Raw genomic sequence first — 14,304 nt, 5'->3', positions numbered from 1 at the left:
CTCTTCCTCTTCTCTCCCTCTCCTCTCTCCCCCATCTCTCTCCAATTCCTCTCTCCATCCCCTCCCCCGCTCCTCTCTCTTCCTCTCCTCTCTCCCCCATCCATCTCCCACTCCCCTTTCCCCCTCCTCTCTCTTCCTCTTCTCTCCCTCTCCTCTCTCCCCCATCTCTCTCCCATTCCTCTCTCCATCCGCTCTCCCCCTCTTCTCCTCCCCTCTTCTTTCCCCCTCCTCTCATCTTCTCTCCTCTCTCCTTCTCCTCTCTCCCCCTCACCCCACCACCCTTCTATACACTGGTTTCTCTCCACATGTTTACATCTTGGAGGCGTACAGAAAGAGAAGAGACAGCTCTCTCTATCCAGCGTGGTCTATCTCTGCAGATCCAATGAAGTGCTTCAAGAGACAGAGACACACAGCCTCCTGCCAGCATGGTTTCCAAGGCAACGACACATAGAGAAACATGCACTCTAAAAGAAGTTTCACCGGTACACACAAACAGAATGATCGATAACCTTCCACGTATATCAGCAGCAGTTACCAACGTACAATTGTGTTAAATCTGCATCCACAATCCACAAGCAGGTTTGTTTCTGAGACGTGTAACGAATGAGGTGTTATACTGTATGAATGTGTGATATATAAGGTTTTTCTCAACCTTACCTATGCACTTATCCCCTTATTCAGGAGTCATAGAGCTCCCGATGTGAACATTTCCTACTTTAACAAAGCTCTCCTATTGGGTGTTCAAAATTATAAGAAGCTCTTCTCTTTAACTGTGTTCATGGCTGATTCTGCGGGAGAAGAGACTTAATGTATGCATACATTAAATAATCCTGCATTCTCCAACTATGGTGCACTTGTCTGCATTGAGGGGTCATCTGTCCTAGATGCGGTATCTCATCATGAAGTGCCAGGACATTTTCTGATCTCCTTTCTTGTTAGAGTTTTATCGTTGTACTTTCCACGACGCTGACGGCTGTAATATGTAAATCTAAATGTAATACACGAAACATAACCCTTGAGTTAGGCTCCTAGGAGTGTCGCTCTCATCACCGATGATCCGGCACCAGCCCACCCTGCGTGTCGACAGGTATTCAATAAGAGGTTCCTAACATGTTCCTTGTCCACCCTGCCCCATCTAACCGCAGAGCTGTCTCTGATCAGTTGAATCTTGTTGATTGTGATTGGACACCTGTTCATCACTGAGGGCTACCCGCTTCCTCAATAGCTAGCCCCCCATCCCCATGGATAATACTTATATTCATTTTTGCATAAAAATGGTTTGCTATGTATGGATATTGATTATGGCACCCATTGAACTCCTTACCATTCCTTGAAGGAGGGATCCCCTACTCTGCGTTCCTTCTCAAAATCGATTCCATGTCAATGAAAGGAGTTTTTTCATGTCCTCTGGGGGGCTAGCGTTAAGGGGGTGTCATAAATATATGGCCTGTAAAGCCTTTTGAGACGGTAACTTTCATCAAGGGATATGCAATAAAGTTTACTTGACTTGATAAGTTAAGCTATAAACACTGCTTCAAATGCCTGAATTGAGTTCTTAATAAATAGTAACTAAACATGGAAATGAAAACACCAGCAGCAAATACTGGTTATTGAGCAACACTTTGAGTCGATCAGAAGAATGACATGTAATGACCGATCTCCCCAGAGGTGGTGCTGTTGCTGCGGTTAAACCCTTGTGTTTTCTACTTAGAGAAACCCTTCCCCTCAGTGTTTCCTGAGGGCACTGGGGGGTCAGATAGAATGAGGACTGCTACGTGACGCTCCTCAGAGGGTCTGCAGGACCTCCCACCTGCGGTTCAGCTGCTCCATCTGCTGGATGGAGCTGGAGCGGGTGAGGCCCTGGGGGGCCGGGGGCCCCGTGGGCCGCTGCCACGTGGTGGTCCGGTTCACGTGGTCCACGAAGAAGATCCTGCCGTGGCTGTCGATCCTCGCCTCCCAGTCTGGAGAGGAAACACGCTCAGTCCACCCATCACCTCAACCCTATGCCATTGGGCTTTTTCTGCCTAAAGTCATGACATTTTCTTGCCAAAACTGGATACATAATTAACTCTTCTGCATGTGCAAACTGCACCAGCCAACTCCAACCAGCTGATCCAGGTCTTTCATTCATTCATCTATCTGCTGAGAGCTTCAGAAGGAGCGCTGAGACTGGACCAGGAATCATTGAGCACAGCCACAAGGGTTAAAGGTCACAGTGTGGGAAAGACAACAACACGCTGTTCACGGCTTATAAGAGCGTCTTCCCTCAGGCTGCGGACACGGGTCACCATCCCGTCCCCCGACCGAGTGGACCGCTGCCTTCCAGTCCACGAGCCTGTCAGAGGAACCTGGCGCTGACCTTTTCATGGACGCTTAAACACAGAGCTTCCCTTCTTTCGATGTACACGACACTATCCGCCGGCTACTCACCTCCAGTCACAAACGGCTTCTAGACTTTAGACCTAGACCTGAGGCAGAGTATTACAGCAGCAGGGGGTATCCACCCTGATGGGAGGGGGTCAGAGAGCAGGTGATATGGGGGGTCCCCACCCTGACGGTGATGGGGGTCCGAGCAGCACTCACTGGGGGGCAGGGGCTCGTCCACGCGCTGGTACCGGTGCATGTCGTGGCGTACAGTAGGAAGGGAGGAGCGCACTGGGTGGCCGTTGACCTGGCTACCTACACGCAGAGAGGGGAAAGAGGACATGAAGTTACATGGTTAACTGCATATGTAACCTAAAAGGCTGTTTGCTGCATTGGAGTGCATCGTGGCCCAACGAGACAACCATTGATCTCATTCGGTCCCGCTCCGTCCTCTACCTTCCTCCCCGTCCGTCTCCGTGGCAGCCTGATCTGAATCCACAGGCCCCACCTCTTTGGGTGTCCTTGACTCCGCCCCCTCCACTTGTTCTTCAGCCACTCCCCCGCTGGCCTGTAAGCTCCGCCTTCGCTCCGCAACCTGCTCGCTGGATTCCTGATTGGCTGAGGCGGACCCTCCTTCAGCCTGATTGGCTGGAGCTTGCACACTGATGGTGTCGACCGCATCTTGAATGCTTGGCAGGATATCAAGAACAGCAGGTCCCCCCGGATCTATGGCCGTCTCTGCCCCTTCCTCAGTGTCCTGTTTAAACACAAGGCCAATTAGAAACCTTTGAAGCAAATGTTTAATATATACAATAATATTGCATCGGTTCAAAGGGATTCAAGTCGATGTGATTGGACATGCCCCTGATGTAAACGTTAGCCTTTATGAGGCTTATCTGAACAGCTAATGAAACGCCTTCATCACATATGACAATCCATGCACCCGATGGGCGTCTGAAGCACCTTGAGATTGTCATTTGTAATGTAATAGTAAACACCTCACCACAGCCGTGGTCATGGTGATGGGACAGCTCTCAGAGGACGAGACCACGGTCTGTGGGGCCGTCGCCATGGAGCAGGAGTCCATCTCCGACAGAGGGTCCTCCCCCAGCGCCCGGCCCTCCTCCTGCTCCTCCAGGCTCCCCTGCAAAGCATGATGGGACATGGCCTCCGTGAAGGGCGTCTCGTCCACCTCGGAGAAGACGTCGGGCTCGGAGATGTCGTCCAGGCCGGGGTCCAGGTCCGGGAGCCCCTCCTCCTCCGCCAGCCCGTCCTCGTCCTCCGTGTCCTCAGCCGGCCGGGCCCGGCCGCGCGGCTCCGCCCCCGCCGGGTCTGGCGCCGGGGGCGGAGCCGGCGCCGACCGGCCCGGGTCCGGCCGGGTCTCGGGGAAGGGGTCCTCCTCCTCCTCCAGCGGGCCCATCTCCGAGGGGTCCCCCCCTCCGTTGAGCAGCAGGGGGGATCCCGGGACGGGGGTGAGGTCCTGGGCGCCCGAGGAGCGCTCGTCGTCCTCGTCCGAGTCGATGTGCAGCATGGCGCTGAGGCGCGTGTGCGTGGGGAAGCTGGAGCGCAGCTGGGGCGAGGCGGCGCCCAGCGGTCGCTCCCCCGGGCCCTTGGGCGCCTCGATGGCGTCCAGGCCCTCGCTGAGCGACCTCAGGAGCCTCTCGTGACCCGACAGCCCTTCGGCCCCGCCCACGAACATGGCCTCGGCGCCGCCCACCGCCGCCACGTCCTTCTGGGGGTGGTACGCCGCGGCCCCGCCCCCCCAGAGGGCCTGGGAGCAGTGGGAGCCGGTGGGGGAGTGGGCCGAGTGCACCATGCCCGGGAGGTGGTGGGGCAGGTCCTCGTCGTCGGACGGGGTTCCCGGGGCCCCGTTCAGGGACGACAGTCCGATGATGGAGTCGGGGGACGCCCCTGGGGACGCAGAGAGGGAGAGAGCCAATCAGACGGCAGGGCTGGAATAGACGGGGTTGGACTTTGGCCCTGAGATCAAGGGGACAGCATACAATAAAACAATATCCGAACAACAAAACGACTGAACAAGGTAACATTATACATCTGCATGATAAAGTTATCCCCAGATTACGAGAGCTATCTACCGATAAAGACAGGTATCTCTGTGAGTGTACGTCCTTTATCTCGTTGATATACGTCCCACTCGGCGTGCGTCTCGCTGGGACCCGAGGGAGTTCAGCGGAGTGACGGGCTCCATGTCAATCAACTGGGAACCAAAACAACAACCAGTGGCGCTCTGTGCAGCAGCGGGGACAGGGCTTCGGGGGCGGGGCTTTGTGGGGCGTGGCTTTGGGGGCGGGCCTCGAGGGCTCGAGTGTCTCAAACTATGTCGGCATTGGGCCTACACGAGCCACGGTTCACTGGCAGCAGTTCACTTGGACACTGTACCGTACTGTACTGTACTGTACTGTACTGGGTATACTAGGTTATGTTACGCTCACTCATTAGAAGAGTCTCTGTAGGTCTGTCTGCTTCAGTTTTCTCGTCAACATTCTGTTCAACTGACTTGGCACTGAGTAGGTACAAAGTTATTTGGATGAGCGATACTCGAGAAAGCTGCAATAATCGGTCCGTTCCTGACAGGCACTGAGGACCCGCAGAGCGGCCGTGGGGAGGGTGAACCGGTTTGAACGACCGGATCACGACCGAGCTGCACGCGGCCATGCGGGAGGCCCAGCGATCTGCTCGTTCAGAACACAACCTTTTGCACTGCATTAGTTCCTATAATAGTAATAACTTGTCAGTAAACATCAATAAACAATGAATCATCATCAAAGATGATGAATCAATGACTTCATGCATAATTAAAGAGGCCCAAAATAAACACAGTTCATATTTGAGCAACACACACAGCATGTTGAGCCATAATTCTCTCTTCTTTTCTGATATAAGAGTACTTCTTCCAAAGCGTGTTTGAACTGGAGCATTGCGTCTAAATCAGGGCTGTCCAATATGAGGGTCTCTCTGTGAGGGGGGGGTCGTGGGTGGGCTCACCGTCGGGCCCGGTGGAGGTGAGCTCCACTCTGAACTGCATCTGCCCACTGACGTGCTCGGTAGGCAGCCGGCGACACAGAGAGAAGGAGACGGGCTGGACCCTGGGGGAAGACGGGGAGAGGGGAGGGAGAGGGTGGTGGATGTCGTCTAACTGGACTGTCTATGCAGTGTAAAGGGTGTGTGACGCAAAGACATCCACAGAAATGACAATATATCAAATCATCTTTTTAATAACAATTGTGTATGGGTAGGGAGGGGCTGTATATCTTATTGAATCTCTTGAGTTATAGAATAATGTGAGAATGCAATGTTGTGTGATCATAGAATTCTGTGTACTGATTTGTGTAGCTTTTATTGTGTCTTTTTTCTCATCTGGTTTGGTTTTTACTAGAGCAACACATGTTTGTATGTGCTTCACTTACCCAGGAATCTTCTCAATGAGCCTCTGAACAGGAATTGTCAGCTGACCCAAGAAGCGTTTGATGATTGGTCGACTTTTTGCAAACTTATCCTTGACCTCGATGTACAGTATGTCTGTCATAAGTGCTACGAAAGTATATTTCTGGAGAGAGATTCAGAAAAATGGCATTTTCTTATTTTCAAAATTAGCTTAAATTTGAACTGATAAATCCAAAACATGTTTTATATTTTTACATTGTAATATTGTAACACTAGAGGGTTAACTAGAGCACTAACTAACAGGAGCCCTAGCTGTGAGTGCTAAGTAGAACACTGACAGGAATGCTGGCTATGAGTGCTGGATTACTAGAACCCTAACCAGAAAACTAACTCAATAGCTTGCTGTGAGCACAAACTATAACTTGATATTTAGAGCCCTAACCAGAATGCTAACTTAATAGCTAGCTGTGAGCAATAACTATAACTTGATAACTAGAGCCCTAACCAGAATGCTAACTTAATTGCTAGCTGTGAGCAAAACCTATAACTTGATAACTAGGGCCCTAAACAGAATGCTAACTTAATAGCTAGCTGTGAGCAATAACTATAACTTGATAACTAGAGCCCTAACTAGTATGCTATCTTGAGGACAGGCTCTGAGCACTAATGATAACTTGATAACTAGAGCCCTAACCAGAATGCTAACTTGATGACTGGCTGTTAGCACTACCTATAACTTGATAACTAGAGCCCTAACCAGATTGCTAACTTAATAGCTAGCTGTGAGTAATAACTATTATTTGATAACTAGAGCCCTAACCAGAATGATAACTTGATCACTAGAGCCCTAACCCGAATGCTTACTTGATGACTGGCTGTGAGCAGTAATGATAACTTGGCAACTAGAGCCCTAACCAGAATGATTACTTAATGACTTGATAACTTAATAACCAGAATGCTATCTTAATAGCTTTCTGTGAGCAATAACTATAACTTAATAACTAACCAGAATGTTAACTCGAGAGCCCTAAACAGAATACTAAGTTGATAACTAGAGCCCTAACCAAAATGCTAACTTGAGAACCAAAGTCGAACCAGAATGCTAACTTGATGACTAGAGCCCTAACCAGAATACTAACTTGAGAACTAGAGGCCTAACAGAGTGCTAACTTGCTGACAGTGAGCACTACCTATAATTTGATAACTAGAGCCCTTACCAGAATGCTAAGTTGATAACTTGAGCCCTAACCAGAGTGCTTACTTACTGACAGTGAGCAATAACTATAACTTGATAACTGGAGCCCTAACCAGAGTGCTAACTTGCTGATGGTGAGCGCTACTTATACCTTGATAACTAGAGCCCTAACCAGAATGCTAACTTGATAAATAGAGCGCTAACCAGAGTGCTAACCTGATAACTAGAGCCCTAACCAGAGTGCTAACCTGATAACTAGAGCCCTAACCAGAGCGCTAACTTGATAACTAGAGCCCTAACCAGAGTGCTAACTTGATAACTAGAGCCCTAACCAGAGTGCTAACCTGATAACTAGAGCCCTAACCAGAGTGCTAACCTGATAACTAGAGCCCTAACCAGAGTGCTAACCTGATAACTAGAGCCCTAACCAGAGTGCTAACGGGTTGACGGTGAGCACTACCTCTCCGTGCCACACAGGGTTGGTGGTGTTGGCGATGATGGCGGAGCGCCTCTCCTGGCCGTGGTGACTGAAGGTGGGGAACATGCTCCTCTTCCCCGGGTGGATGGACATCTTCAGGTAGGGGTCAGGGTTGAAGAACATCCCCTTTTTCAGACCCGTGGCCCGGAGATCTGGCACAACAAAAGGCAGAGGTTAGCAACCTGTTACCCCAGAGGCACTGGGGGCAGGGGAGGTGAACTGTGAACTGTCATTGGAGAGCTTTGAGGAGAAAGAATAATAATAATACATTTGATTTTTGGCGCCTGTCAAGTCACCCAAGGTCACCTTACATAGAGTAAAAAGCATATAATAACAATAACAAAGCTACAAAATAACAGCATCAAACATTTTTATAATGTGGAGTACTCTACATGTAATAGTAGCTCACTGCTGCCAACAAATCTGTTGTTTCAGTCAGCTTGGTCACCAGTCACCATCTAAAGACACCCTGATTCACCACCATCACCACAATCAAATGCGTGCCTATTTCTATGTCATATTTTAAGCCATCCAATCAAAATTATCATCGTAATTCATACATGATTATGCCCATTATGGTGATAAAGATAAGATGGTGATGGCGATGATGATGAGGATGAGGATGGCAATGAAGATGTCCTTTATGTCAAATGTTGACTCAGAAACCACAGACTTTTGGACAGCAGTGAGCAGCTAATATATGTGGTAACACCACCTGTCAAAGCTCTCCAATGTTCCTGAGACATTTCACAGCATCAAATCTGGAGGGCCTGGATTTATTAGGCCGAAACCTCTATCTTGTGCCAAGACAATCACACACACACTCACACTCTCACACGCACAGACACACACACACACACACACACACACACACACACACACACACACACACACACACACACACACACACACACACACACACACACACACACACACACACACACACACACACACACACACACACACACAGAGACACACAGATACAAACACACATTATCATAAACAAGCACACTCACACACACACACGTGACAGCTCACCTGTCAGAGTGAAGCTGATGAGTTTCCGGGGGTGGTCCGTCCCCACCTGTTCTGATAATCCCTCGACCTGACACAGACAGGGTCATAATAAAGACATGCAGCACCATGCTCTCTCTATGTCTCTCTCTCTCTCTCTCTCTCTGACACACACACACACACACACACACACACACACACACACTGTTCTCTCTCTGTGACTTTCCCCTAGACACCCACACACACCCTCTCTCTCTTTCAAATGGTAGCAATGTGCAATAAATCCAGGTACATGCACAACACTACAGCCTCTCACGCCCCCTCTCTCTCCCTCTCCTGTACCCACATAGACATGCATGAGTGTGTGAGGGGTGTAGGTACCAGGACTCCCGGGTTCTTCACGGTGATGCAGGGCGTGGTGGCGCGAAGGGCTCCACTCACTCCGTGGTAGTACTTAAAGCACACCTTGGTCTCAGCTGCACACAGACAAGCACATTAGCTGGGCTGTCCGTCTTTGAGGTCCTCCATCAGTGCAGTCAGGACCCGTCCTGGCTAATAGCGGCTGGAGCTCGTGGGTGAAGGGCTGAAAAGGGCTCAATGAAGGACCATGAACTGGGCCGCAGAGCTGGATTCACCCCTCTTCCTCTCCCCCCTCTCCCTCTCTCCCCTCCCCCCTCTCCCCCCCTCTCCACCCTCTCCCCTGTCTCCTCTCCCCTCTCCCCCCTTCTCTCCCCCTCCCCCCTCTCCCCTCTCTCTCCTCTCCCATCTCTCCCCCTCCCCCCTGCTCCCCCCTCTCCCCTCTCTCTCCTCTCTCTCCTCTCCCCTCTGCTCCCCCCTCTCCCCTATCCCCTCTCTCCCCCCTACTCCCCCCTCTCCCCTCTCTCCTCTCCCCCCTCTCCCCCCCTCTCCCCCCCCTCTCCCCTCTCTCTCCCCTTCCTCTCTCCCTCTCCTCTTCCCCCCCTCTCCCCTCTCTCCCCCCTACTCCCCCGTCTCCCCCTCTCCCAGCCAGCCCGGGTGCCTTACGCTCCATGAAGTAGGGTCCAGCCTCCAGCCTCCAGACGATCTGGCCTCTCTGGGTGCCGTTGACTCCTCTGTTCTTGCAGTCCCACACGTTGGAGGGGCTGGTCTCATCTGGAACACCACCAGGTTAGGTTAATGCTGCGCCTGCTGCTGTTAAACTGATCATGATCATGGTTAGTACATAAAAACATTATGCTGCTTCTATGTACTTTACATTGGTGGAGCCTTCAGATAAGAAAGAACATTGCAGGCTTTTGGAGCAGAGCAATATGTGAATGTGGCAATTTTCTATTTTTTTTTAAGAGATTTAAGGTACATCTTACGGAAAACTGGCACAATTTTCCATAAATGACTGCAATACTCTTAGAAAGTAAAATATCCCTTTAATCACAAAATAATAAGGGTTGTGTCTCTCAGAAGGGAAGAGAACATTCTAGCAAACAAAGGAATGCATTGAAGTACCATCAACACTATGCGTCTACTTCAGAGTCATCCTGAGCGTATATCTTCACGTTAGGATCGTCTTTCTACAACGCGGTGAGGAAGAGGACAGCGGGAGACGGGGGCACTAGCGGGAACAGGTCGGCCCGGCCAACGCTTGTGATGACCTCATCTCGATGACATCATCACCCAAACACAGCAGAGGGGTCCTCGACCCCACCCTCACACCGCTCGGGGTGGTGACCGTCCTCTCTCTCCAAAACCTCGAGAACGTAACCTCTCAAACATGGAGCTCTTAAAATACCTCCACTATAACCTCTAGAGGAAAAACAACCCATACAGGCTGAGGGGGATTCCGCTGCATGAAGCACTTTAAACACTGGCACGCGCACCTGCACGCACGCACGCACGCACGCACACACGCACGCACGCACGCACGCACGCATGCACGCACGCACGCACGCACGCACACACGCACACACACGCACACACTAATCAGGAAAATTAACCATCAGGCTCAGCTGATGCACAACGGAAGCACTGTCAAGCGATATGTGTGTGTCTTTGTGTGTATGCGCAAGTGTGTGCGTAACAATTTTCATTTTTATGTGTCTGCACACACATGCAAGTCATTTACAGTCAGTCAGGCGGTGCGCGCGCGCGTGTGTGTGTGTGTGTGTGTGTGTGTGTGTGTGTGTGTGTGTGTGTGTGTGTGTGTGTGTGTGTGTGTGTGTGTGTGTGTGTGTGTGTGTGTGTGTGTGTGTGTCTGTGTATGTGTGTGCTTGTGTTTGTCTGTGTGGGTGTGTTGACGTGGCGTATTACGGTTGTTACGGTTGATACATTAAACTACTTTATATAATGTGTTTGTATGTGCAGTGCACCCCTGTGTCTGTGGGCCTATGCACACCAGGACGGGTATGATTGTGCGTGCAGGCCTATGTGTGTGTTTGTGTGTGTGTGAAGGTAAGTTGCAGCAGGACGAGGGCGTTGTGAGGGTCGCCTATCATTGAATGTCTGCTTAGTAGTGGAAAGCAGCGGCCTCAGGGGCCCGCCGGCGACCCCGCGGCGGTAATGAAGTCCTGATGGCCCCTGGAGATCGATAGCATGCAGCCCGGCCTTCCACCCGTCACATGTCACTACCACTCCTCAGACACCGCCCCGCCCGCCGGGAGGCTCCGGGTCAGAAGACGAGCGCCCCCCGGGCGGCGCTGGAGGTCTTCGTATGGACGAGGCGACGAGAGGAGCTTCACAGCGTCTCCATCTGGGTTTGGTTTAACCTTTCAGTCACAGCGAACACGCGGAATCGGTCATAAATAGAGCGGCACCGCAAACCACACGATGCTGGTAGCACACGACCGCTGAGCTTTTGTTTTTACCGCCCCTGATGTTCAAATATCGCCTACTGTTCAAGGTTGACGGCCGGCCAGGCCGCGCCAGGCCGTGTATTCCAACCCCCCCCCCCCCCTGTCAGATTCCTGTCGCTGAGCAGGATTAGCTGCACTATGGAAGCCCACCCCGGACGGCGGCGGAGAGGTGTGTGTGTTCGGTGAGGGTTCCTGTTATCGTACACCGAGGGGAAGCTGTGGTGGTGTCGACTCAGCCCCCGGCCCCCCGCTCGCTAAGCGTTTCAGTATCGACGCTCAGAGCAGGAGGCTCCAACGCAAGATGCTACCTGGCTATTCTCAGCTCCCCGAAATAAAAGCGCCACAATCAGCTAACCCCGAGGACAGCTGGCGTCAGGTTCGCCCCGCGAGCGGCCGTGGTTTGTTTGAACCTCAGAGTTTTCTTTTTCTTGGAGAGACACATTGGTGCACTAACCACAGTATTTAGTCAGCTACTTATTCCTGATCATTGTCCAACTTTTATGGTGAAGACCTTTCCTCTATAGTCTTGTTTCCCTTGAAGATCACATAACATGCTTTTTTTAGGATTAATAATTGCAGTGGGGGGTACTATATATACCCCTATAGGGTAATAGGGTTACATGCATGTTTGTCAAAAATTCTGCTTATTATTCTCACACTGGTCATTTATGCAAGACCAATTTCAGCATCTTTCAAAAGCGGATTTGTATCGTGTCGCTTTAGGGCCCCCCTCCCGTGGGGGGGGGCCCAGGCTGATGTTATCGGTCAGCACGCCCCCTCTGTTGCGAATGCTTTGCGCATGAGTCGGAAAATTCACACCCGCAAGAAGTTGTATACATTGCAGGTATCCGGGAGGCGGTGCTTCTGTAATGCAGCGCCGCCCACAGCACAGTCGGACTCACAGACTGTTACGGAAATAAAGTTGAAGCCCGAGCGAGCCGTTTCACACACTCATTGAGGGGCGTTCTCAGTGGGCACGAATACCCCCCCCTGGCTCGGACTTCGATTTTTCTGAATTAGCAGAAGTAAAACAGTCTAAAGCAAAGGGATACGTCGAAATAGCGTGCTCTTCCCCCGTTAAGTAAGGTGACAGTAAGGGACAATGGACTACAGCAGCCGGGGCCTCACCGATGTGGTACAGGCCGATCCAGTCGGTGGCGTCCACCTCCTCCTTGATGTCCCAGGAGATGACCAGGTTCTGGCCGCGGTTCAGCGTGAACTCCAGCGTGGACGCCGTGAGCGAGGAGCGGCTCTGCGAGCTCACCAGGTCCGTGTCGCTGTTGGCCCTCGGGAGCCCCATGGGGCCGCTGGCGCCCGACACAGAGTCGGCGTTGGCCGCCCCGCCCCGCTCCGCCAGCGTGCGCAGGTTGTCCGGGCTCAGGGTGTGGCGCAGGTGGGGGCTCCGCCGCCGCGGAGCCGACAGGTGCTCCCGGCTGCCCACGGCCAGGTGGGGGGGGTTCTGACTGCGGGTCCGGGGGGGCAGCACGGCGGTGGCCAGGGACGGACGCATGGTGGTGTCGGGCGGGTGGGGACGTCAAAAGGAGCTCAGGGCGGAGGGGGGCGGACGGGGAGGGGAGAGGCAGTATTCCGGGGGACTCAAACACTCTACGGTGAAACGGGGGTCTCCTCACTGGCCCGGGGAGCGCTGGGTTGGAGGGGACATGGGGAGCTTGGAGCTGACAGGTGGGTTCAGGTTTGTCGGCAGGTGTTCTTTGGGGATTGTTCTCTGGGGTGGGCTCGGGGTGGGCGGAGACATAGGTAGCGCTGTTGTTCAGGTGCTCACCTTGGAAAAGGAGTCCACTAGAGGCAACCTAGTCCAAGAGAGACCTAGGTAGCAGCACCCAGATAGAAGATCAGGTGGGCAGAGGTCCTGGTGGTCCTTCTCCATGAAGACCCTCTCAGACTGGGGCCAGGGGGTCCGCACCAGGGACCATGGTGGAGACTCTGGATGAGATCAGAACCCAAGCTTCCTCGTCCAAGTTCGACAACCACAGCACCCTGATGGATGGAGAAGGAGAGGTTAGAGTTAAATACTAGAGAGAGAGGGGGAGAGAGAGGGGGAGAGAGAGAGAGAGAGAGAGAGAGAGAGAGAGAGAGAGAGAGAGAGAGAGAGAGAGAGAGAGAGAGAGACAGAGAGAGAGGGGGAGAGAGAGGGGGAGAGAGAGGGGGAGAGAGAGAGAGAGAGAGAGAGAGAGAGAGAGAGAGAGAGAGAGAGAGAGAGAGAGAGATAGAGAGACAGAGACAGAGACGGAGAGAGAGGGGGAGAGAGAGAGAGAGAGAGAGAGAGAGAGAGAGAGAGAGAGAGAGAGAGAGAGAGAGAGAGAGAGAGAGAGAGAGAGAGAAGAGAGAGAGAGAGAGATAGACAGAGACAGAGACAGAGAGAGAGAGGGGGAGAGAGAGAGAGAGTGAGAGAGAGAGAGAGGGAGAGAGAGAGAGAGAAAGAGAAAGGAGAGAGAGAGAGAGAAAGAGAAAGAGAAAGGAGAGAGAGAGAGAGAGAGAGAGGGAGAGAGAGAGAGAGAGAGAGAGAGAGAGGGGGAGAGAGAGAGAGAGAAAGAAGAGAGAGAGAGAGAGAGAGAGAGAGAGAGAGAGAGAGAGAGAGAGAGAGAGAGAGAGAGAGAGAGGGAGAAAGAGAGAGAGAAAGAGAGAGAGAAAGAGAGAGAGAAAGAGAGAGAGAAAGAGAGAGAGAGAGAGTAAGAGGGGCAGGCAGATGGACAGAGAACCAACCAAGTGTGAAACAGACAGAACGACAGACAGCCAGAGACCCAGCGAGGAGGAAAGGCAAATTGAGTTGGGGAGACAGACAGGCTAATGGAAAGAGCAAGACAGGGAGGAGAAAGGCAGCGAGAGGGTGGAAAAGAGGGAGAAAGAGGTGAGGAGAAAGCGCCAGAGAGAAAGTACCAAATCACCCTGACAGAGTAACAGCGGTAGAGGGGGAAGGTGAACACACATCATTCATCTGGGGCCCTGTGGGCTGTCAAGGCCCCCCGTCTCAGAGACGGATAACCACACTGGAACCTTCTATT

General features: G+C 52.1%; 1 protein-coding gene across 1 annotated transcript in view; it reads right to left on the bottom strand.

Annotated features, from left to right (window-relative positions):
• The window catches only part of hecw2a (HECT, C2 and WW domain containing E3 ubiquitin protein ligase 2a), a 35,943-nt gene extending 23,152 nt beyond the window's left edge, over positions 1-12,791 (bottom strand). The window contains exons 1-12 of the mRNA XM_056575518.1: positions 12,410-12,791; positions 9,480-9,587; positions 8,838-8,932; positions 8,481-8,547; positions 7,425-7,594; positions 5,793-5,932; positions 5,371-5,471; positions 3,730-4,275; positions 3,368-3,696; positions 2,821-3,121; positions 2,584-2,679; positions 1,811-1,961 (exon numbers count right to left, since the gene is read on the bottom strand). Coding sequence (XP_056431493.1) covers positions 1,811-1,961; positions 2,584-2,679; positions 2,821-3,121; positions 3,368-3,696; positions 3,730-4,275; positions 5,371-5,471; positions 5,793-5,932; positions 7,425-7,594; positions 8,481-8,547; positions 8,838-8,932; positions 9,480-9,587; positions 12,410-12,791 — 2,486 coding nt within the window. The remainder of the gene's footprint in view (positions 1-1,810; positions 1,962-2,583; positions 2,680-2,820; positions 3,122-3,367; positions 3,697-3,729; positions 4,276-5,370; positions 5,472-5,792; positions 5,933-7,424; positions 7,595-8,480; positions 8,548-8,837; positions 8,933-9,479; positions 9,588-12,409) is intronic.
• Positions 12,792-14,304: the final 1,513 nt, after the last annotated feature.

The sequence above is a fragment of the Gadus chalcogrammus genome, chromosome 17, assembly GCF_026213295.1.
Source record: "Gadus chalcogrammus isolate NIFS_2021 chromosome 17, NIFS_Gcha_1.0, whole genome shotgun sequence".
Taxonomy (NCBI): Eukaryota; Metazoa; Chordata; class Actinopteri; order Gadiformes; family Gadidae; genus Gadus; species Gadus chalcogrammus.
This window is presented reverse-complemented; position numbering and strand designations above follow the sequence as displayed.